At 39.9% G+C, this 24631-nt stretch overlaps 1 protein-coding gene across 2 annotated transcripts; it reads left to right on the forward strand.

Annotated features, from left to right (window-relative positions):
* Positions 1–1690: 1690 nt before the first annotated feature.
* LOC146662525 (E3 ubiquitin-protein ligase RNF31-like) lies at positions 1691–23278 on the forward strand. 2 transcript variants are annotated; one of them, XM_085419212.1, is made up of 24 exons: positions 1691–1862; positions 3632–3837; positions 4637–4783; positions 4891–5046; positions 5134–5190; positions 5349–5478; positions 6136–6297; positions 6392–6542; positions 6843–6994; positions 7867–8003; positions 9112–9339; positions 9464–9805; positions 10309–10494; positions 10582–10788; positions 10884–11057; positions 12160–12258; positions 13291–13380; positions 13548–13662; positions 13839–13951; positions 14310–14420; positions 16358–16406; positions 17718–17814; positions 20370–20535; positions 21686–23278. In XM_085419212.1, exons 2-24 carry the CDS (start codon positions 3634–3636, stop codon positions 21731–21733), a joined length of 3321 nt encoding a protein of 1106 aa, XP_085275338.1. In that variant the 5' UTR covers positions 1691–1862; positions 3632–3633; the 3' UTR covers positions 21734–23278. The 2 variants fall into 2 exon arrangements, with proteins under 2 accessions (XP_085275338.1, XP_085275339.1); XM_085419213.1 differs by having other exon boundaries at positions 9115–9339.
* Positions 23279–24631: the final 1353 nt, after the last annotated feature.

Raw genomic sequence — 24631 nt, forward strand, 5'->3', positions numbered from 1 at the left:
GGCTCAGCTTTCAAACTTGAATATCCTGTACATGGCAACCCAGTACACGGTACAGACACCGAGAGGCGTTTACAGGATTATTTAAGATGAAGGCGGTTGTCTGCAGAGCAGAATAGTGATTTTAGAATAAATACATTTTCAAAACAATTTCTAAAGAGTTTAAGAATTTAAATATATACCGTCAATTTAAAAATGGCCTCTTTTAATCTCCTGTACAGTGTAAGTCTGTAGAATGAACAATAAATTGGATCAGGTTCACTGATACAGCCTCACGTCAGTTACAGTATAAAGCTGATTTCTTTCACACCCCTAAAGGACCTTTGACAAAAGAAACTGAAAAAGAAAATGAAACTGAGCCAATGAAAAAAAGTCATGTGGTTTAAACAAAATGTGATTACTTATTATGATCTTCATTGCCTCATCCTGAACGCGTCTTTTGTCTTGTATTTGTATGAAGGAGCTTAATCTGCTCAAGGAGTCAACAAGTCATCAGAGTAAGAGCAAAATTAATGAATGACGTTGGATGTAATATATATACTTCTAGAAGATTGTGCTAAAATGAACGTGACTTTGCACAGTAGCTTCTTTTTCGATTGGTCAAGAAACTTGAGAAACATTAAATATATAAAACAAAGGTTTTTATGAGCTGACACATTTCTTTTAAGTCAAATAAAATAAAACTATACTTTAGAAAAAAGAAAAATAAATGGGAAATTACTTACTCACTTAAAATGAACCTAAATAAAAATGTGGCTGTACCTAATAAAGTGGCACTCACTGGTAGTACCAAGTTAGACCTTCTTTTGCCTTCAGATCTGTGGCATATCTGCTTCAAGGTTCGATGTGCTGTGCGTTCAGAGATGATCGTCTGCATGCCTTGATTTTAATGAGAAGTTATTTGATTTACTGTTGCCTTGTTAGCAACTTTAAGCAGTCTGGCCATTCTTCACTGACCTCTGGCATCAACATTTTCACCCAGAGAACTGCCTTTGACGGGATGTTTTCTGTTTTCCAGACCATTCTCTGTAAACCTTAGAGAGGATTTTGTAGGGGAATCCCAGTTGATCAGCAGTTTCTTAAACCAGCTTATCTGGCAACATCAACCATGACATAGTCACTGAAATCACCTTTTACACTATTCTCATGCTCAGTTCGAGTTACTGCCTTATGATTGGCTCATTTGATATTAGTATTAACAAGCAGCTGAGCTGGTGTCACTAATTAAGTGGCCAGCGAGAGTGGAGGGGATGTTTTTTTTGTTAGGTTTTCTTAATTTAGTAGTTTTAAATAATTTAGTAGTTTTAAACAACGAAAATTAATGCAATAACTAATGAAAAATACAAATTTGCATCACTGATGATTATTTTTCAAAGATAGTACAGATAATAAAATACCAGACTCAGGCACATTTTTTTGTCCAAAAAGCTGGTAAAAGGTGTCACAACAAACAAAAATTTAAATATAATATGAAATATTTACAAAATTAATTAAATAATTATTTAATAATTTGGTCGCTGGTCATAATTAATTAAATACTTAAAATTTTTTAGGCATGATACAACTGGGAGCTTAATAAATAAATACATACATACATAGTAAAGTTCATCATTTTCATGACTACTGTTACTGAAATACCGCTTTTATTTTGAAAAGATCACAATCAGACCGGAAGTATGGAGGAGTTCCGCGTTTAAAGCATAAAGCTAGCTTCAGACAGACTGAAGGAGCTCACTGTAGAAGAGGGTCTAACCGCTGGCTTGAAATCTAAAACATGCTGACTTTACTGGCGGAAATGTAAAGACTTTATTCGGAGAAGAGGCGACAGAAATAACCGTTAAAAGAAGGCCAGAACAGCTGAGGCGGTAAGTTAACTGATCAGATATGAAGCTAAGTTATGGAGCTGTGTTAAAGTTTCTGTTTTTAGAGTTTCGTTTTCAGCTGCTGTGAATTGTTATTGTTGGGACTTCAAGACGGTCAAAGTGACAAAAAAATCCACCGTCGGGTCCAGTTAATTTGATGTTTTACTGTACAGAAAGTAGCAGGGAGCGGATTTAAAGTGGCGACTGTGATGTGATACTGAACTGTTTACCTCTGAAACTATGATTAGCCTGGACTTTCCCATCAGATCACATGGTTTATTAAAAGTGAAATTATCAATTATAAAGGTCACCGATGACTGTTTGATTTACCTGAATGTTGATCCTTCCTGTTGTTATCCTTCCTCTGCCACTCGTGTCCTTTTTCAGTGTGGATTGGCCATTTTTGGATTGATTTTTAAAATAATAAACAAGGTTGCAAGTTTTGCACCTAGCTATTTTTAATTTTTTTAATTTAAGGATAAGTATTTGTTAAAGTATATTAAGTATTTAATCTGTGAACACGTGGAAAAGTTGTGATCAGGCGTTAATACTATGTAGTTGAAGAACGTCTAAAAATCAGGTGGTAACTCAGGTAATCACTGTTATGAAACCATTGTGTTTGACTTCTGTGTATTGGGTCATTTCATCAAATTCCTTTTATTTGACCAGCTCACATAAAAAAATAAAATAAAAAAGAAACTATGGAGTGATGCCCTTCATAATAGGAGTTATGGGAAAGGTCAGAAAGTTCAGGTCCCTGCTGTTATTAGACTTCTCAAAAGTCATTTTTCAAGTGAAGACGAGGGCTCAACTTTTTAGGTGTTTTTATAGCATCATTTTTTGAGAGTCAATTTAAAATTTGTTATGTAGAAAACTACTTGACCTCGTTCCTACAGATGTTTTAGAGTAAATACCTGTTTTTGTGGCTCTCAGGTATGGAGTCTTGTTTTGCCACCATAATAAAGATTAATACTTACTATCTCAAAATTTCAATATCTAACCCAAATTTTTGACTTACAAGTGTTTTTTTTTTGTTTTTGTTTTTTTTCACTGGCAGAAACAACTTTCCACTCTTATTCCTGATTTAGTTTTCTGTGGGGAACCTTTGTAGAGCTTTTGTATAATTTCAGTAATCTGCTGACATTTTTGGGTCCTTATATTGATGCTGTGGTAATGATTTATATATTATCTTTATTTATCCTGATTGTTATTGGTAAATACAAATCATCTATAAAAACTGCATGACTGAACTTTGACATAGTAGACACACCAATAAGCTGGACATCTTTAACCCTGCAGGAAAGCAGGGTAAGATAGACAGAAAACAGCCCGAGGCCTCAAACGGTCCCTGCATAACAACGTGGAATGAGGCGTGGCTGGAACCAGCAGGGGACCTGCTCTCCACCTGCAGACAGCCACACCTGCAAAGCTTTATTACAGTAGTTTACAGATCATATTTAATAATAAACTGAGTGTCTTGGTCATCTTAACAAAACGCTATCGGAATTTTGAGGTTTAATGTATTTTGAAATTTGGAGGTTACACTGTGAGTTTAGCTTTTTGATCTCCTCTGGCAGTCTTTGCTGAGTCTCGCCGCACATTAATGTGACTTTTATGTTTTCCTCTAATCAGTTATTTCTTTTACAAAAACCGTCTCACAGACCGAAAATAACAGCGAATTTGCAGTGATTTTCCAAACCAAATAAATCAGCTGATCCTCGATTTTGAAGCCCTGGAACGATCTCTAAAAAGTTCTCTTCTCTTTCTAACAGCAATGAGCAGCAGTCCTGCGTCCGTCCAGATGGACGAGGCCAGGAGAACAGCCCAGTCTCTTCTTTCGTCCTCGGGTTCAGCTCAGGAAGTGAAGGCCGACGTTCAGACGATGGCCACTATCGAGCTGCCTCTGTCGGAGAAGTACCGCCACGTCTCAGCTGAGGTTATGCTGAAGGAGAACTCGGCAGGTCGTAACAAACAGGAGGTAATCTTTTCTCTTAAACGATCGCTTTAGTGCAGTTTGATGTAACATTTCTGTGTCTGTTTGATCCCCAAAGGTCTACTCAGTTTTTTTTTTTATTAAGGAAAAAAGATTTTGTGACACTTATCTTTGATTTTTTTGGATGAAAACAAAGATGAAGATATCCACAGGGGAGTGAAAAATTATCTTCAGCACTGTGGCTTCTGTTAGTAAATTTGTTCCAATCTTAAACTGCTACAGTAGCTTTGCATCATTCATTATTCAAAATAATCCTTATGCATTTTACACTGGGACTTGACAGTTCATCCTCTGTCTGAAACGAGCTGTTAGCCCCTCCCCATTTATGTCAGCTTGTTTCTGTTTGGTTACCCCTCTGTAAAAGATTTTGAGAAGGCCGAATAGGGATTTCCCTCTCTATTATGTCACACAGAACCAGGAGCTTAAAATAAAGTCAGTGTTTGGAGCATTTTTCTTTTCTGTAATCAAGTTTGAGTATCGATATCATGGGATATAGCATAGCTTCAGCAGCAAAACTGCATCACTTCAATGTCTATGACATAGAGAAACAGAAACAAGTATTAGTATCCTGGATGCTTGTATTGTATTGCATAGTAATTCACAGGAGATATGAATAGGATAGGATATGAAAGCTCTTTTTTTAACCTTCATTTGATACCAGCCTCATCTGCTAGCTGTGATTCATTGTAACATTGTTGTTAACTAAATCATCACAAATAATTCATTTGGATGGAATAATGGAGGCAAACTGATTAACATCAATACTAATTTTTCTTCTCACCAGGTCCTGGAGTCTTTGAATCGATTCATCAAAGCCTTGAGCATCCTGGAGAAGTATGGCTGTAACCTGACCTCTCCCACCAGACCCAGATACTGGAGGAGTGTCAAGCACAACAATCCTGTTTTCAGGACTACAGTGGATGCCATCAAAGTGAGGAAAAAACTCCATTGTGTCCAAAGATTGTGCAGAAACTTTGACTGAGAACCTTTAAGTTTTGTTTAAAAGATTAGGATTGAAATGTGGGTTTTGGTCCACAGGGAGGCCGCAGAGTCCTCTATCTCTACGGTTACACTAACCAGCAGGTCGACGGCCTCAGCTTTCCCGACGAAGTCGAGGATCCGGATACTGAAAAAGTCGCAGCGGTGACGCTGGAGGTCATGACGCTACGCACGGAAGTGGATATGATAGTAAAGGTTTGTATCGACTCCTAAGCAGATCTGATCATCGGTAACATGTGCGTGCAGTTTTGATGTTCCATTTTCTTATGTTTGTTTGTTCAGGGCACTCATCCTCACCTAGAACACTTCAAAGAAATCATCCCATTCGTCATCCCAAAGGTGTGTACACGTTTCAAAAGGCTGTCGGCCGAAAAGTTCATTTAAGTTCATTAAAGATAAAAACAGGCTGAATTAAGATAATCTGTTTTTTAATATTTGTCCTTTTCAGACTTCATTCGTTTTGTTTGTCATGCTGATATTTATTTATTTTTGTTAAGGCTCAGATTGTGACTGACTCTGTGGCTAAGCTTCCCGTAGAGGAAAAGAAGCAGCAGCAGCAGCAGGGGGACAAACCTCTGATCCTGCCTCTTCCTCCTAAACCTGCTCTGGTGCCAAAACCTTCAACAGGTCAGCTACTGCCACACCTGATGGCCTGGGAGTTTTTATTTTATTTATTTTTTCATTCCAGCAGTTTTTCTTCTTAACTCTTAACCAAATTAGTTTCTTCTTCATTTGATGCCACAAAGTTAAGAAGCTTTTTTTAGAAACTTTGCTGTGCTCCGAAGCAATTTATAAACTTTGTATAGCATTTTTGAAGACGCACAGTTATGGTAAAATAAAAGTACACCCTCTTTCAGGTCTAAAGTTTCCATATCACATATTACACTGCGTCATTACGTTAAGAACAAAAACAAGTATGGCTTATTTAGAAGGGTTGCCAGGAGAACGCCTCTTCTCTTTAAGAAGAACATGGCAAAGTTGAACACGTCTAAACAAACCACAGGACTCCTGGAACAATGTCCTTTGGACAGAGTGGGCCAAACTCAGCATATCAGCACAAACACCTCATGACACCTACCGGGCACAGTGGTGGAGAGGAGATGATTTTGGGATCTTGCAGACACTGAGTAAACCATGAACTCTTCAGTATACCAATGTATTTAAGAGTCAAATGTAAGGAATATCTTGTGGTGTTGTTTATCTGAGGATGTATTTAAATTTTGTGAAAAATGGCAACGACCTGATATGTTTTAAAAATGTGGTCTGTTTCGTGTTTGTCTCCAGGCTCTGCTGCAGTGAGCGGGTGCAGTTTGTGCGGCGGAGACGCGTCTCTGTTTTGCTCGTCATGTGACAATCCACATTTCTGCGACGCATGCGATGACCTCTTCCACCGACACCCCAACAGAGCCAGTCACAAGAGGGACAAATTACAGCAAACCAAACAAAGTAGGCCGAGTTACATCTGCAAAACAAAAGTCAAACCTCGGCTCTGCTTGTTTTTTGCTGCTTACTGTTTTAACTCTTCGTCTTTTTCTTGCAGACACCTGCACCATCTGTGGAATTTCTGCTGTCCATGCTCGTTGCGCCACATGCCTCCAGAGGTTGTGTCTGAAGTGCGACAAGCTGTACCACTCCCACCCTGATCGTAAAGGGCACAACAGGACCATTACTACACCTGCTAAAACATCCAGGTGAGAAGAGAAACCCACATTCAGCTCTTTATTTGGCAGCAGATCAAAGCCAGGAAGGACACAGGCTGGATTTGTTCACCATTTCCTTTGTTACAATAAAGGATCAACTTTGTTTGATCAAAACTCCAAAGGTTTTTGCTGAGAATCAAACACCAGGGTCTCTAGAGATCCCTGAAATGTCTTAACAATGTATTTTATCACATCTGGGGATCTGCAGCTGTGGAGGAAATGAAGATTAGCTGAAGACGTGTTCTTGTTAGGAGCTGAAAAAAAATGTTGTCCTTCTCCGCTGCTTTTCAGCCCGTCTCTGTCCCCGTGGGAGTGCTCTCACTGCACTACAGTGAACGAGATGCGAGCCGTTCTCTGCACGACCTGCGAACGGCCTCGACTCGCCACAGCTGTGTCCACTGTTCTGGAAAGCACCATGTCACTTCCTGCATCGCCGAATGCAGGTAAGAGCAAAGGTTTACACACGCAGCAGGTTACAGGGTGTCTGTGAATTAACACATTTGCTTATAAAAGGCCCTATAGAGTTTAAAGTTCACTTGCTTATCCACCCTCTTTGTTATTTTAGAAAAAGGGGAAGATCCAAGTGTAAGAAAAAATGGTTGGAAATTGTTATTTATTATTATTGTTCTCTGTGGTTGAAACCAATTCCTAGAAGTTCCCACTAAGGACAGGAATCCCTGTTTTGAGGATGAATGAAACTTAAGATATAGCTTAAGATAAACATAGTATTTTTTGACTTATTTGCCCACACACTCAGGCAATATTTTTTAAAGGTATTTATAGTAAATTTCTGTATTTTAAAAGAGCTGAAACCTTTCAAAATTAACTAAAGCTTTCAAGAGAATAACATCAAACACTATGCGTTTGTGGTTAAAGAATTCATGCACTGCACTGCATGTAATACCAGGTTGTATCACTAGGGGGGTGCCAAGGGTCAAGGTCACCTTTCCTTTAAACTAGGGAGGTCATCAAGGTCACATCAGAGGAAATCTCTTAAATATGAGTGGGCAGCTGAAAAGAGATACACGCTGGTAACTGGTGCCCCCTGGTGGTGAAAGGAATAGTTCAAGCCTCAGGAAGTTTTGTCTTAAATTTTATTTAAGGTGCCATTAAGGTTGACTTAAAGGCTTAAGTTTAATTTTCAGACGCCCTGTGCCCTCGAGTTAAAGTAGAAATGCTTTTAATTTATTAAAAGCACCGAACTTTAACTTATTATGGAGGAAACATTTGTTTTTACATAAATATTCTGCATAATATGTTAAAGTTTGAAAACTATTTGATTTGAACTGAACTGTGTTGGTGCTCGTTCTCTCAGAGTGGCAGTGTAAGAGCTGCACTGTGATGAATCAGGGCAGCAGCATCCTCTGCGAGGTGTGTGAGCGCCCCCGTCTGGCCACTCGCCCTCCGGTCTCCTCTGACATGTCCATCCTCAGATCTCTGTCTGACGCAAAGGTTTGTCTCCTGCTGCTGATAACGCTACTAACCTGTTTCTTATTTTCTCAGTCTTTACTGTGCTGAGCGTTGGCACAGACTGAGACTACAGATTCCTGCTGAATGAAAACCTTTTCTGTTAGTCTTAGCTCTGCGGGGAACACATTTATCTACAGTCACTTGTTGTTGGGTTTTCAGTGAAGTAGAGAATTCATAAGAAGACCGATTAATGAAAAACATTAATTTGCTGTTAAATTATTCTGCTGATTAGATGTTTCTGAGATGTTTTTGGCTAACTCATGTTGTTGTTTCATCGTATGTACAATATATTTAGGTTTGACCTTGTTTGTAAGACATTCTACATCAGCGATCCCCAACCCCGGCCCACAGACCGGTACCAGTTACATGAGTTGTTTGGGCCCGGGTGTGAAATTTGTGTTTCAGGGTTTTTATCGTTAACTCAGTTTCCCTGGGTCTTTTCCCGTGTTGTAGTTGTGCGTCTTGTTTTGAAAGAAATATTTACATATTACCATAGCGACCAGAGAGGAGGATGTAGTTGGCGCATTTTAGGAGGACGCTGCTAATAAAGTTACACAATTACACAGTGAATTCTCATTTATTATTATATTTACAAAATACCACAGTTTTTGTCTTGGGCGTAAATATTGTCTGACATTAAACCGGTCTGTGGCGCAGAAAACGTTGGGGACCGCTGTTTTACATGGTAGCCTCTGTCTTACACCTGCTGTTCTTTAAGCTTAACAGCTGTACCTATCTCTAGATATAGTCAGTTTTTCTTGTATTAGTCAATAGACCAGGATCCATATTGTCATCATCATCATGGTCAGGATCATTATGATGTCCTGAATCACCACCTACCAATCAGATATCTAGACCTTGTCCACAGATAGTAGGAGGACTTAATCCTTTTTTTATAGCATTAAAGTCAAGTTTAAGCTACACATGAAAATATTACCATAATGTCAGACATAACTTAAAGCACGAATGCCATTCTCACTTGGATTACACTCAGGTTAGTTTAAGTGAGGATGGAGGTGTCCCAGCAAAGCCTTTGAAGTCATCAGTTTTTGTTAGTGTTTGCTTTACATGCTTTTCTTTCTTCTTCTAGCAGTGGACCTGCCAATTCTGCACCTTCGCTAACACCAAGGCCTCCACAGTGTGTGAGATGTGCAACATGTCCCCTAAAGATTCTGGTGGACTTTCTCTGCCCCAGTCTCTCCAGCAGACGCCGTGCGGACCTAAGGACCGGCCACAGCCGAAGCCCCGAGTCAACCTGGAGCTGAAGAGGCAGAAGACGATGAAAGAAGACGGGCTCGCTCTTGTCCGTCACATCAGAGTATGGCAAACGTTTCACACAGACTCACCTCAAAACATTTAAATGACATTTTTCAAAATAAATTACAATATTATAGAATTGAAACGCTGGAAAAGAGAAGATGCATTACGTTTCTCATTCACAGGAAGCAGAAAAGCGAGGCATTAGCCCAGAGGAGGTGTACGCCGCTCTGGGCGCGTGCGGTGGCAGCAACGTTAACCCCTGTGACTGGCTGACCTCAGAGCTGCCTCACCTGCTGGATGAAATCTGCGCCATGGCCGCCTCAGTCCAACTGAACTACAAAATGGGGCGTGTCGGGACGCAGCCCGTGCTGGAGAGAGACGGAGGCGAGTCCGAGAAGAGCGGTCCGACCTCCATAGGTGACAGCATGAAGCTGTCCAGAGCTGAGGCCAAGCTGGCGTGGCTGAAAACAGGAGGAGAAACCGACAAAGCCGTGAGAGAGCTGCTGAGAGACCGCAAAGAAAAGGTGGGACAATTAAAAGCACATTAAAGTTTTAAATACATATTTATTGTTAAAAGAAAGTATGAACTTTTCTTCCTTCTATCTCAAAAAGGACTCTTTTTATTTTTAACCTTCATACTGCAAATATTTTGTGAATTACGACAGAAAATTGTTTCTTTTGATTTAAGAAAATCATTTGACACACCTCAAAATCCAAAAACGTCTGTTTGCTTTTCTCCACAACATGTGGTTGGTTATAACTTAAACTTCACAGGGATTAAAATGAAAATGTAAAAAATCCAAGTTGTTGCTGGGAACTTCCCAGTTTTCACTACACTGCTGGGACCTCTCACCTGTTGTTTGGTGAGATTCAAACCTCTTTACTGGTGAAAGAGCAAATGCCTGTTTTTAATATTGTTTATCAGCAGTGTAAAGACTCTTGATGTGAGTCTTTTATGTTCACTGCAGCCATTTAAAGTGATTCCTTTGTTTCATTGTTTTGTTTTTGTTGTTCCTGCTGGGTGAAGATGAAGGAGCTTCACTCTCTGGGCTTCCAAGATGTGGCCCAATGCGAGGAGGCCCTGCGGCAGAGTGGAGGTGAGATGCAGGGGGCTTTGTCTCTGCTTCAGCGCCCCCTGCTGGAAGCTTTCCACCAGCGAATCTGGACAGCCCAGCCCGAGCCGCCGATTGATCCCGCACACCCAGACAAACAGGTTTGACTAGAAAGAGATTTTTGTTTTGACGTGTATCTTTTTCATTTTAACATAAACCTCTGTGCTGACCTGGCTTGCTCCCTTCAGAGGACGTGCAGGCGGCTGCTGGCATTGTATGACCTGCCCAGCTGGGGGCGCTGCGAGCTCGTCCTGTCGCTGCTCCAAGAGCCGGGTGTCAGCTACTCCCTGGAGGATGTGGTGCAAGCCGTGAAGGAGTCACATGACAGAGATTTTATCAGGCGTCTCCTCAACAACGAGTGCCCCATCTGTCTGAGCATCTTCCCCCGCAGCAAGGTGGGTCATCGGGGAGAGCGATCTGTTTCCGCAGCAACCAGTTATGTTTAATGCACAGCTCTTAAAGTCTCTTTCTTTTCCCCTTGGTACTCCAGATGCAGTCTCTAACGTCCTGTCAGTGCTCGGTGTGCCTCGAATGCTTCAAGGCCCACTTTACCATCGCCGTGAGAGACAAACACATCCGAGACATGGTGTGTCCCAGCTGCTGCGAACCCGACATCAACGACCCAGAGAAGCTGGACAGCTACTTCTCCACGCTGGATATACAGGTGAACTCAGAGGAAATGTGCCGGAAACGTTAACGTGAAAAGTCCTAAATAGGATTTTTAACAAGAGACACCAGATGCATCTTTAAACAGGTCATTTATTTTTGTTACAAATACATGACACAGAGCATATTTAAAGTAATAAAAGGCATTTCTGAGCAACACTTTAGCTCAGTGGATGAGCAAGAGACCACGTGCCACATGGCACTAGTGCAGCAGTCCGGATTCAAATTCCCTCCCCACGCCTGTGAAAAGCTGTTTTCACACGTTCACTGAGCCCTGAACTCTTCTAGATATTTCCTGTTGGAGGCGCATGTGCATCATATCACATAATAAACACTTTGACCTGCACTCTCTCTGCTACAAAGTCTGTGCCGTGTCCTTTTGTGTTGATGTGAGAGAAGCACAGGGGATAATGGCCGCTTGAATTAGTAGTAAAGTGGGTGTCCTGCCTCTCTCAGCTCCAGCTGCCTTTGCCTAAACCTCAGAGTATTTCCACAGACGACAACATGCCTGATGTGAATTGTCTCCTGCTACATGTGAGAAATAACTACAGACAAAGTCTCAATCATATTTCCCAAAGCCTAAACAGATGTGCAATATAAACAGCTGTATAAACAGATTAAGCGTACTATAATTATTTACTCACGAACTGCAGCTTGAACATCTTTTCCTGACTGTATGCAAGGCTGTGGGGAACACTTCAGGGGCTTTTAGTGTCGTCTGCAGATACAAGGGCCAAGATTTCAGTTTGCATCTGATTCTCCATGTGATCATAAGTACTTATGAAGAAATTATGAAACTGGGGTTATTTGTGGGTTGATGGGAGAATGGAGCTTTGTTTCAGCTATTAAGACAGAATTTGATCTGTAAACAGATTTTTAGCTCTTTAAGATATTCTTAGAAGATGCTGTGGATTGTAATCATGCATGATAATTGCATTTATCTCAACATAGTCATTTTTAAACAGGGTGAAGTGCTCAGAGGGGGAAGATGTTTTGTTTAAAGTGCACAAAATGACATTAAACTAGTATCAAAACCTGCAGCTGTTTTTCGTCTTATAATAACGACGCAGCGACGCCTCGTGTCGTGTTTTGTTTTCCAGCTGAGGGACTGCCTGGAGCCTGAGGTGTACGACTTGTTCCACAAAAAGCTGACCGAGCACGCTCTCATGAAAGACCCCAAGTTCATGTGGTGCTGTCATGTGAGTTCACCGTAACGCAGTCTGCTTGTTCGCCCCTGTCGTTTAATCTTCTTAACAATCAGATTTCCACCCTGTAATTTGCATTCCATAGTTTTCATACAACACATAATTTGGGTTATTTTAAGCTCCGTCTTTGAAGCCTGGATTTTATTGACAGTGTAACCAGACAAGGACAGACAATCCTTGAACGCACCTCAGAGTCAAAATAATCTAGTTTTATCCTGTAGTTGTAGCAGTTGTTTGAAATTTATATATGGAGTTAGATTAAGTAAAGAAACAAACTAATTTTCTTGAAAACATTAAAAGAATAAGGAATTAGGAACTTTGGATGTTAGTGCTGTAGATTACAGTTGTTTTTTTTGTTGTTGTTTTAGAAAATAATCATTGGCCTGTTAACTTACATGAAGTGTGGAGGAAAAGTTGAACATCCACAAACGCTTTGTGTTATTTCAGCCTTTGTAGGTACTTTAGTTTAGTTTTATGATACAAGTTAAAAAAAAAAACGCAGCCAGTCCTGGTACAGCTGTATTCTCTGTTTTCTGGATGAGCACATTATTGAAATGGATAAAACACCACATATGATTTCATTTAGAAAGTCAAAGAGCCTCCTGAGTCCACTCAAATCAGCGGCCTAGTAATGGACTGACATCAGGTGTATTGGGGGGGAAAAAAAATCGAAATCTTATCCTGTTAAGAGTAAATCAATAAAAAAAAAAATCACATCAGCTCAGATTTCTGCAAATTGTGGGAGAGAAAATCACAGAGCCACTGCCAGACCGGGCACGCTGGATGATTTTTTATTTACTTATTTTTTTTCAGGCAGGTTTGTTACACTGTCTCTTTGACGCCTGTCACATGTGCTCAGTGTGAACCTGCTGTCATCAGTGAGAAGAACGGGCTGCTAATGGCCGTTTTCCCTTCATTTTCTGCAGCCGTGTATTTACTGATTATTTAAAACCAAGCAGAGATCTTTTAGCCTTTTCTAATAGGGATTTTTAGCTTTATTGCATTTCTCTTTCCTGTCTTTCTCAGTGCACGTCTGGGTTTATCAACGAGGGAGACCAACTGAAGGTCACATGCCTGTCTTGCCACAAGAGTTTTTGTGCTCAGTGCAAGAAACCTGTGAGTATAATCTGAAATATTTTCCGTTGTGCATGGGAGCTGTCTATCTTATCTTACATTTGATTAAAAATAAGGAAGAGGTCTCAGAAGTTTCCACATGCAACCTTGAAACTTTGCCACTTCAGTACAGGAAGCACTCAAATCATTAACCCCTTCTCTGGTCACAGTGGGAACCTCAGCACCAGGATGTGTCCTGCGAGCAGTTCCAACTGTGGAAGAGGGAGAATGACCCGGAATACCAGAGACAGGGACTGGCTGGCTATCTGAGAGACAACGGAATTAGTAAGGCTTGCCAGAGACTCGACCTAAAACCACAACCACAAGTTTCATTTCCATGTTTGGCTCCTCTGTTTGTACATCAGTCAGCTTCCCTCACCACACACAGACACACAGTTTGAATGTGTGCTTTCATCTGTGCCAATTGTTCCTGTTTTCGCTCTTATCTCATCTTCCTGCAGCATGTCCTCACTGCAGGTTCCAGTACGCTCTGACGAAGGGCGGCTGCATGCACTTCAGCTGCTCGCAGTGCAGGTACCAGTTCTGCAGTGGCTGCAACAACCCCTACCACAAGGTGAGGGTGAATTATAGGATGAATGTTTGTATGGTAGACAGCCCCCTTTTTCTTTGTCATATCAGTGGCATGTAGGCTTGAGCTCCAATTCTCCATAATATCACAGCTCTAGAAAGAGGGCTGAGCCTGTTGGGAGGATGTGCTTTGTATGAGACAAGCTGCAGGTTGCAGTCTCATTTGTTTCAGGACACATCCTCTGGTTCATTCTTCATCTTCTAATGTCTGGAAAATTCATACAATTTGGTTTAAGACTGATATATTTAGACAAATATTACACATCTTAAAGTGTTGCAATTTTTAGTTAAAAGTGTAACATTTTCTTTAACCTGACTAAAACCTGCTGCTCCTTTTTTTGCAGACTAAATGTAAGCCTGACTGCTCTCTCAATTGCTTGCACGCTCATCACCCTCGAGACTGCCTCTTCTATCTTAGAGACTGGGAGCCTCCCAGACTACAGGCGTTTCTACAGGTGAGACGCTCACGTATGTATGTTTCTTTGCATTGTTTGCATTATTTGCATTGCTGATTGTTGTACAGGAAGCTGCAGCCGACCTACGTGGATTACATATCAGCTGACAGCTGTGCCGCTGAATCCACCTGGCTCCACTCTCTAAAATATCCTGCTCCACCTGTCCTCTCACAGCTGAGCTAAAAACCACAAACCACACATGTATTTTCTTCTGCTGTTCACCCAGTAAATTGTTTTTATTTTAAACTGTTGCTTTCCATGAGAGATGGTTCAGTTCCTGTGTTACCTGAAGCAGATGGCAGTCGGCCATGAGCTGAAGCAGACAGCGGGCGAGAAATGTTTGTTCATACTGACAGGAATCACAGAGCGCTTTACAGGAAATAATCTGAGACAATGCAGAGTTTAAAGAATTGAAATGCATTGCAGAAACTTATAGTAAGGGAAACAGAATCAAAATGCAGAGTATGAACTGCAGAAAAGCAGAAACTGCCACAAAACATGTGACTTAGCTGACCTTTAGGAGGCCTCTGGGTCAGCTGACCTCAGGTGAATATTTTAAAAGAGCTCAATTTCACTTTCTTAAAGCTGCACTGGAACAGGAAGCCGGCGAGTGGTGGATCTGGTGTGAGACCCAGTAGTGAGCCTAGCAGCAGCATATTAAATGACCTGCAGGTGATCCAGAGCAGATTAACCAGAAAAAACGTTGATATTCGAAATGGAATATAAAAGCCACTGAGGTGTTCGTTGGCAGGGGTGACACGACGCCACTGTTATGAATGAAACTTGTCACAGTCTAATAACTCCAGCCGTACTCATCCTGTCTGTTTAACATATTATTGCACTGCCATCACTTGTATTTCTTGTTCCACAGTCTCTTTATCAACGTCATTCATCACAACAGCGCAGCGGTCACAATCTGTTTGCTTCTTCCGACCAATAACACCGGGCGCTAATTACATGTGTCTACCTTAAATACAGTCCCATAAACACACCATACTATAAAGTGACCCTTAGTAGCACACATAAGGCAACAACACAAAAAATGTCTCCCACAACAATATTTAAACATTTCTCGTTTTTTTTTTTTACCCTGACTCCAGCTCATATCTCACTACCAGTGGGATTTAAGTAAAGTCGAGCAGCGTCTTTCATACAGATGCTGAAAGTAAAGCTGTTAATAGATGATAAATGTTATCAAAGAAATCATGAGGAGAAGAAGTGAATAAACAAAAGGACCGGTGAGGAAATGCTTCGTCTTGGGCTCTCGCGATGATCAGGAGAAAGAGGTTTTGGAATAGTTAAGTTTGTGTTATTGTGACTTTGTCCCACAGAACCACAGATAGTTTTCTGGCTTCAAAGAGGTCCATTTTCTTTTTAGTGTGCTCTCCCCGCAAACCAGCTTACACCTTTACAGCTTAATTATTATTAATTGTTTGAGCAGCTCTGTGTACTCTGTCAATGTAAACCACATTATCCAATTTTCTAAATGTATTTCTAATATAATGCACTTTGACAAAATAATGTAATATCAGCTGTGTTGGAATGAAGATATTTAAGGTCATCTGGAGGATAAACTGACTGGCAGTGAAAAAAAGGGAAAATGATTTGATTGTAAAGGATAAAACAAAATGTCCTTGTGTTCATACAGTCCACTGTGCCAGATATAGTAAATAGAGCCTATGTCCTGTTGTAAATAGAACTTTGTTTGTGCTTGGTGTGTCCCCTCCCCTTTGAGTCACCAGGGATTTGGCCTTTTGACAAATAACAACACAAGTTTTATTTTGTGATTTATCCTCACTAATAACTCGTCTCTTTGCGGCTCTATTATATTTATAAGTAAGAGGTGGATGGTATGTGAGGGTTTGTTTAAACCTGATGAGCTCGTCCCCGATCTAAATGTAAAGAGCGTGTTTATTGATCTGTTTTTCTGCCCTTAGAGGAGCGGTGTGGAGTTCAACACGGATCCCTCTAATGGAGCTCAGACCGGTAAAACAGTTTTTTGTGTTAATGGGAATCCTGGCATGACTGAACAATTTCTGAAAATTAAGTGGTCGGATTTGCTTTTCAGGATGTTTAGAGAAGCGAAGTCGGATGCTGAGCATTTCATTTCTCATTTGTGCAAAACAAAAACAAACTTTGGCAATAAAAGCATTAAAAGAAAAATAAATGCATTCACCTTTATTCATGCATATCCAGTTCACAACAATAGTTGTGAGGGAGTGTTTTATATTTTACCATAGACTTTACGATATTAGAGAGTCAATCAGAACAATCGGAAGATCCTCTTTGAGCAGCATTTAGTGACAGCGGGGAGGAAGAATATTCTTTAAACAGGAAGACACAGTGCAGGGCAGCCATCTGCTGCAACCATAGAGAAACAACGGAGAAAAGAAACTGAGTGACATGCTGCAATAGCATCAGGCTGTTTATAGGCTCAGGGTGCGAGGGACTTCCCACAATGCACTAAGGGACGGTTCAGGGTCACCTGATTCAGCCCTTATTATAAGCTTTATCATAAAGAAAAGAGTCTAGTCTTAAAAGTAGAGAGGGTGTCTGTTTCTTAGATCTTTGAAAATCGATAGCAGTGTATTTGTTTATGATAATATCTGAAAATTGAGCTCTGTAAATAAATACTGCGCTACATGGATAAAAGTACTGGGCCTGCTATACACCAAACAGGAGCTGTTATGAAGCTGCTGGTGCACAGCGTTTGTGCTGCTGTTAATGGCGGGGGAGGTTTGCAGCTCGGCAGCTATGCCTCAGCACATGGTCAGGCCCGACACCAGGCCGAGTCGCTGAGGTGCCTAAATGCTTCCTCTTCAATCGGATTGTGTAATATTTCAGAGGGAAGACATTTCACAAACAGACTTGCTGCTGTGGTGGCATCCTGTTGCATTACCACACTCAAGCTCCTCAGAGCGAGCCATTCCTTCCTAAGCGTTTGTAAAGGCAGACTACATGGTGAAGTGTTCGATTTTACACACCTGCGGCTCAATACTTTGGTCCATATGGTGTTTCATCACCCTCATAGTAATGATGATAATGTTGCTCATATTCAGTAAATAAGGAGTTTAGACATAAGAAATATTTAAATGGATACAAGATTACAGCTGATGTTTAGGAATGATGTAATATGACAGTGATGTTGTTAAGGGGCTGTTAGTTCTAGTGTCCATGCGTAGGAATGCAGGTGGTATTTAATAAATGAGCTCTAGCATGAATTCACTGACTGTTTGTTGTTGTTGTTGTTTTGTGGTTTTTATATACATTTTAATTGACTTTGTGTTTTTGGTGCAGATGAATGTGGTGTGATGGAGCAGAAGGATGAAGGCGGTCAGCAGGTGGATTCACCGTGTGGCATCAAAACACAGCCGGGACAAGCTGGACTCTGCGAGTGAGTGAATCTGTGTTGCCACGTCCGCTTCCTTTTACAGTTTTTCATGCATCTTAATTGCTTCGATGGAAGTTTCAAATTAGAACGCCACTCACAGCGCTCTTAGGCTAATTCCTGTTTCAACATATTCGATTTTCTCAATATGTTTGTACGCGCTGCTGTTGTTTCTACACATGAAGATGTTTTGTCATTGTTGTGGTTGCGGTTCTCATGTGATTTCCACAGCTCATCAAAACCTGTATACTGTCCTGCATTGACCTGTTGTGTTCAAAGAGTCAAAGCCTGTCAGTGGTGACGGTGAAGCTTCCCATCAAATAGAAGCATGTGCTCTCAGTCTTGTGTCACATGTGCATGTTATAGAATAGAATAGAATAGAATAGAATTCAACTTTATTGTCATTGCACATGCACAGGTACAGGGCAACGAAATGCAGTTTGCATCCATCCAGAAGTGCTTTAGTGATATAGATATATTACAATATATATTAGCAATAATATAGATATGTGAGTATATTACAGAAATGGGTCTATTATGGTATGTTATAATGTACACGGTATGAAGTATGTTGTGAATATTCTATAACTATAAGTATGTACAGGCTGTAGTGAGTACAAGCTATGTACAGGATATGAACAGGATATAAATATGAAAAACTATACAGAATATGAAATAAATAACTTTACAGAATCTGGGATATACAGCTATACAGAAATGGGAACTATGCAAGTTGTAAACAGTTGTAGGATTAAAAATTATCGAATGTACAGAATGATTATTTACACAGAGCTATACAGTAGTGCAGTTAAGATAAGTGAGGGTGTAGATAGTTTCTACAGAGGCTATATAACACTTAGGCTTATAGCACTGCTGATTACACATAATTGTATACTGTACATATATGGAGTATGGTTTTATTCTACTAGGCAGTTGCTGGTGTGTATTTTTTCTTTGTCCGTACCCTGAAGCTTGTAGCATCACAGGTGATTTGTGACACAGGGGGAAGTGATCGAGATACTTAAATGGGAGTTTTGATGACTGAGGGCCAGCATAAACATAAAGGTTCAATCAGCACTAAAGATTTATATATATTTTTTGTCATGTGTAGAGATAAGCATCACATTGAATCGGGTGTATTTTTTCTAACTCCAGCACAAAGGCAGCGGCTCTTATTTCCCTTCATGCCCAGTTTGCTGTTTGTAAGGATGAATGTTTATGCTGTGATTTGCACTTCTGTGCTGGTTTATAGTTTTTCATTTAGCACTGCAGTATGTTAGCATGAATGGAACCGAGGCTGAATAAGATGTCGTTTCTTTGTTTGTAGCCAGCAGGGACACACATTGAGAGTTTAATAAAACTTGAAGACTCCCTCATCGTGTAACCTCTGACACTCTTCAAGTCCCAGTTTGTCCAAATTGGGGGTTTTTTCTGGTTGCTGGTTTTTTTTCCACTCCTGTCGAATCTTCTTTTTAAACCAGCAATTTGCACGTGGGAGAAACGCTAGTAATGTTTGCTTTTGCTCCCACTGTGATCTGTCTGACCTCATGATAGAAATATGTGACTCTTCAGTGGCTCCATTATGTTCAGCTGTGCCTCTGTCTGGTGGTGTGTTGTGACATCTTAAAGAATTTCCGCTCAAAACAGCTGCCTGCTGCAGCAGAAACATCCCTCCAAGAGTGATGACATAGAGCTAAACAATGAAGTCCCTAAAAAGCTTCCAATTCAACTTCTAGTTCAAGTTGAGGTTCAACCGTAAAAGAAGTTTTAATGTTGTTTTATGGAAACAGTCTGCGACATTTGAGACGGCGATAAATCATACACAGGTGCAGAAACGTCTTAACTTCTGTCAGAGAGATTATCAGGGTTCACATTCAAGAAATCCAGCAGATCCGGAAAGACAGGATGATGCTGGAATTTCTTTTCTTGCATTATTCAGTCACTTCAGCCTCTTCAGATGAACCACTACGTACGCAGGTCCTCCCCAACACTGAAACATTTTACAAATTCCAATACATACCAAAGTTTAAAGAGAAACAAAATGAGATTTAAAGCCTGGAGCGACTGATTTACTGTAATCTCATTAGAAGACGGTAAACTGAGACGAGTTCAGGAACAAAGACGCCGTAAAAGAATTCATCACCACACCAGGTATCTGCTCAGAGCTGCCAGGAACTGGCTAACATCAGCTTTTTCCTTTTAAAACCCAAAGTATGATTCAGAGAGTAAATCAGGTCAGGCAAGAAGACACACCAGTTTGAACTGTTTAGGCTCACTGTCACGGCAACATTTGTGGCAGCAGTTTCCAAAGAAAAGGGCCACTCTGCACTGCCTGCTCAAGCAGACTCAGCTGAACGGCAGCTTGTGAGTAAAGTGGTGGTCAGATAGTTTCCTCACATGTTGGTCGAGACCCAACACAGAGTCAATACTGGGATTGTTCAGGTTGTAGCTGAGTGAAGTCGTTTCCAACACACCGCCTAAAAATCAAAATCAAATATTGCAGGTGAATCTGTGCCTCCTTTGATGAAGATAACTTCTAAGATTCATGTGTGTTCCCACAGTAAGCACTACAGGGAGTACCTGGTGAGCCTGATAAACGCTCACTCTCTGGACCCGGCTCTGATCTACGACCTCAACGAGGTGATTCGGGCCTGTGAGAGGTACCAGGTGGACGTACAGCGAGGAGAGGGCGAGGAGGACAACGCTTACCAAGCTCGACTGCTCAAGGTGGGACGCCGATGAATGTATTCATGCACACAGACAAAGAGAGTTCAGTAGGACTGGGCACTTTGGATAATTCAGGGGAAAATAAAGAAACGATGACCAAACCAAAAAATGTCCTATAATTACTCTGAGAATGTCAATAAAAGCAATAACAACTAAAAGAAAAGAGAAAAAGGGGATTTAAAAAAATAATTAAAATAAAAATTTCTACCCTAACCTACGGTCATTATCTCTGGGTAGTGACTGAAAGAATGAGGGCTCTCCATAGAGACAGAATGAGGAGCTCGGTTTGAGCATGCCCTACCAGGAGGACGCCCCAGGGCCAGACCCAGGACCAGCTGCACAGATCATCTCTGTTGGCTAGCTTGGGAACGACTCGGTGTCCGCCAAGTCTGGTTGGATGGAAAGTAAAGATAGTATAAATACAGTATGAGAAAATATAATTAAATATAAAGTATATATGTAATGCAATGCTAGATAAACATAGCTGATTTGAAAATAGCTTATAAGAGAACCAGAAAAAATCCATCAAACTTAACTTATAATTCATATAAAAAAAATACATCAAATAAATAAATGAATGAATATGAGTGAATGAGGCTAAAATCAAGTTTATTTATAAAATGTTCACAGTAAAATAAAATTACAGATGACCAAGAAAAATTAAAATCAGCTACAATAATAAAACATCCAGCATTACTTTATGTATTTAAAACATTGATTAACCAATTAAAATTACTACAATCATCTTTAAGTACACTAACAATGTGAAAAACATTAGGAGCCACTAAAAATATAAAAAATAAATCTTGGAAAAAGTATATTTAAAAAACCAAAACATGATAAAATAGAATTCAAAGGTACAATACGCTTTACCAAGTAAAAACAAAACACCGGAATAAAAATATGACTCATAAAAATTCAAAACAAACTCCAACATGGACACAAAGTTACTAAAAATATGTGATCATGGGGAGTCACACGGCATCTGTCCTTAAAAAGAAAGCAGAAATGAATTTAAGGAAACTGCCTGTCAAAGCAAGTCATATGTTTCTTCTGCTGTTCGAAGGCCACTCTCCACAGAAACCTTTACAAATAATTACTCTTTCTTAATTGGTTGAGATCATGTAGCTGATTTCTGTTCTCCCCACAGAAACTGATGGAGGTTCCTCTTGGAGAAAAAGTTCCTCGAAACAAATGAAGACTTCCAGACTTTTTTCCACCCAGATCCACATCAGAGGAGTGTACTATGAAGCACGCTCAACAAAGCTGGGCTTTCTCCGCTTTAGCTGGCTTGACAAAACCTAAAATCCCAGTCAGAGATAACTGCTGCTTCTCAACTTTCTCTGTTAATGGAAGCTTTCTGGTCTGGGCTCACATTAAAGGTGGTGTTTGACGCATTATTTCACAAGATGATTGAATGCCATTTACGTCAATCAGAGGTCACTGAGAGAGATGAATGATATATTTTAAAAGAAAATGAAGCCAAAGATGAGTGCCACAGAAAGCTTTTAGCCTTGCCTAGAAAACCTCAATTTTAACGTGACAGTAGCAGATGAGAGCTTCTTCTCGAATGATCAAACCAGACAGTTTGTAGCATGTGACCGATCGCGGACTGAAAACTGGCAGCACAGCAGCTGATCATATGAAGGAAACTAAAGCTGTAATCTTAGAGAAATATGAACAGGTTAAACACAGAAAACAGACTCAGTAATGCTCCATCATCGGGATACAATAAATATAAATGAAATATAAATATTCCATTAATTCAACAGGCTTTGTCGTTTAATTCAGACTGAATACAGAATAATAAAACTGCTGTAAAACTCCAGGAAACGGAGAAAAAAAGCTACAAATAAAGTTTCTCCTAAAAATCTGCATTTAATGATTGATGCTTATTATTTATACTGTCACTAAAAACACTGAGCTCCACGGGGAATGGATGCACTGTTTCAGGTGATTTCATATGTGCTTTGGTGTAGCTGCAGCATAAATTACCATGGCGATGTAGCCCTGTAAGAAGAACAGCAAGGTTTAAAGCTGACGTTAACTCCATAAGCAGAGTCCTGCTTTCCATAGAACAGGACCAGGTTGCCTTAAGCATTAGTTACCATGGTGATCTAGCAGGTTAAACTGAGCCTGTGGTCACTGAGGTAGAGCAGGTGTGTGTGTGTGTGTGTGTGTTAGAATAAAAGCGCTGTATGAATGTGTGTGCTTGAAGTGAATGAGGCTTGTAGTAAAAAGCACTTTGAGGGTTCATGTTCATTTAAGAGATCCACCTTCATCACAGTGAAAACTCTGACTTAAAGCTCGCCATGCCCAACTAACCAGTTTATCTCTTTGTAGTACACCTCTCTATATTCAGACTGTTTTTAATTAGCATGTTTATTTTATTTTAAATGTATTGGAAATTTGTTGTTTTATTTTGAAGGAGATAAACCTTTGGAATGGGTTTTTAAAAAAATCATTCATTTGTGATTTTCTTTTGCTCTCACGTCTGGTGCCTTTTAGGTAGCAGTGATGCACAAATTTTAAGATTTGAAAGGAAATAATTTGTGGTGTGGAGCTGGCTCTTGATGTAATAAACTCTCAGTTTGATTTATCCAGTTAAAAAAATGGAAACGTCTGTTTCAGAATAAATGTACGTTTATTAACCAAAATGGTTTTTTGGGGTTTTTTTTGTTTTTTCAATCTTTAACATTTTGTCTGAGAGTTTCTAGTTTTTTCTGCTTTATAACCAATGGGTGGAGATGAGGTTGAAAATCATCTCAATAAATAGAATGATTATTTTAACAAAAGTGGAGTTACTGATGTCCTTTGTTTTGACAGATTTTGTGGTGTTTTCATTAATACAGTTAATTTAGCCAAATGTGACTTTTAAAGTGTTGTTTTTAATGATAATTTAAATGTTACATTTGTGAACAATAAGATTACAGGTTAGTGTAAAGAAATGATACAAACTTGTGTAAGGAGAGGAGATTTCCTCTTTTTCCTGAATGCATCAGCACCGCTACTTAGAAACCCTGTAGGCGAAAGCAAAACTGTTATCAAATAAAACATTTAATTAATTCTGTATCAAAGAAAAAAGTCCAAGCTAAAACTTTAAGTTCACACAAAAAAGAACTTTTTAAATTTAAAATGTAAAGTACATCTTATGTTAGTTATTATTCTGTGATTGTATTTCAGTGAGATTCATTTGTTTTACTTTAAGGATAAGGAAAACCATTCAGAGGGTTTAAAGAACATTTACTTGAATTTAAACACACTACAGTGAATTGATGGTTTGGAGATTTAGTATTTTCTTATTAAAAGGACCTGAAGGTAAGGAAAAAAGGCACAAGAATAAAGAATAAATTAATCATTCAGTCAAAAAAACATCATTGAACATTTATAGAATCTCTGCTGTTAGTATATATATATATATATATATATTGATCCGCTGTAACATTATGATCACCTGCTTAATATTGTGTTGGTCCCCATGTTGCTACCAACTGTTCAGTCCATGGATCGGACTTGTTTGTCCAGCACGTCCCACACGTACCTGATTGGATCGAGATCTGGGAAATTTGGAAGTCGAGTCAACACCTCAAACTTGTTGCTGTGCTTCTCGAACCATTCCTGAACCATTTTTTGCTTTGTAGCAGTTACAATGCTGAAAGAGACCACAGCAGAGGTGGGATCAAGTCATTGTTTTGCAAGTCTCAAGTAAGTCTCAAGTCTTTATCCTCAAGTCTCAAGTCAAGTCTCAAGTAATGTCAGGCAAGTCAGAGTCGAGTCTCAAGTCACTGGTGTAAAAGTCCAAGTCAAGTCGTAAAATTAATGACTCAAGTCTGACTCGAGTCCAAGTCATGTGACTCGAGTCCACACCTCTGGACCACAGCCATCGGGGAATACTGTTTCCATGATGATTGTGGATGAACATGACCCTAAACACTGCTTAGGTAGGTGGAAAGTGTCAAAATAACATTCACTTTGTTGGCAGGACTCAAATTCCCAGCAGAACATTTCCTGAGGCATCGCACTGCCTCTGCCAAAAAATGACTCGTTGGCCTGCAATCTGCCAAAAACATGTCAAACATATGCCTTATGAATACTA

The sequence above is a fragment of the Rhamphochromis longiceps genome, linkage group LG9, assembly GCF_057381845.1.
Source record: "Rhamphochromis longiceps isolate RC_006_pf linkage group LG9, R_longiceps_female_GT1.1, whole genome shotgun sequence".
NCBI classification, from domain to species: Eukaryota; Metazoa; Chordata; class Actinopteri; order Cichliformes; family Cichlidae; genus Rhamphochromis; species Rhamphochromis longiceps.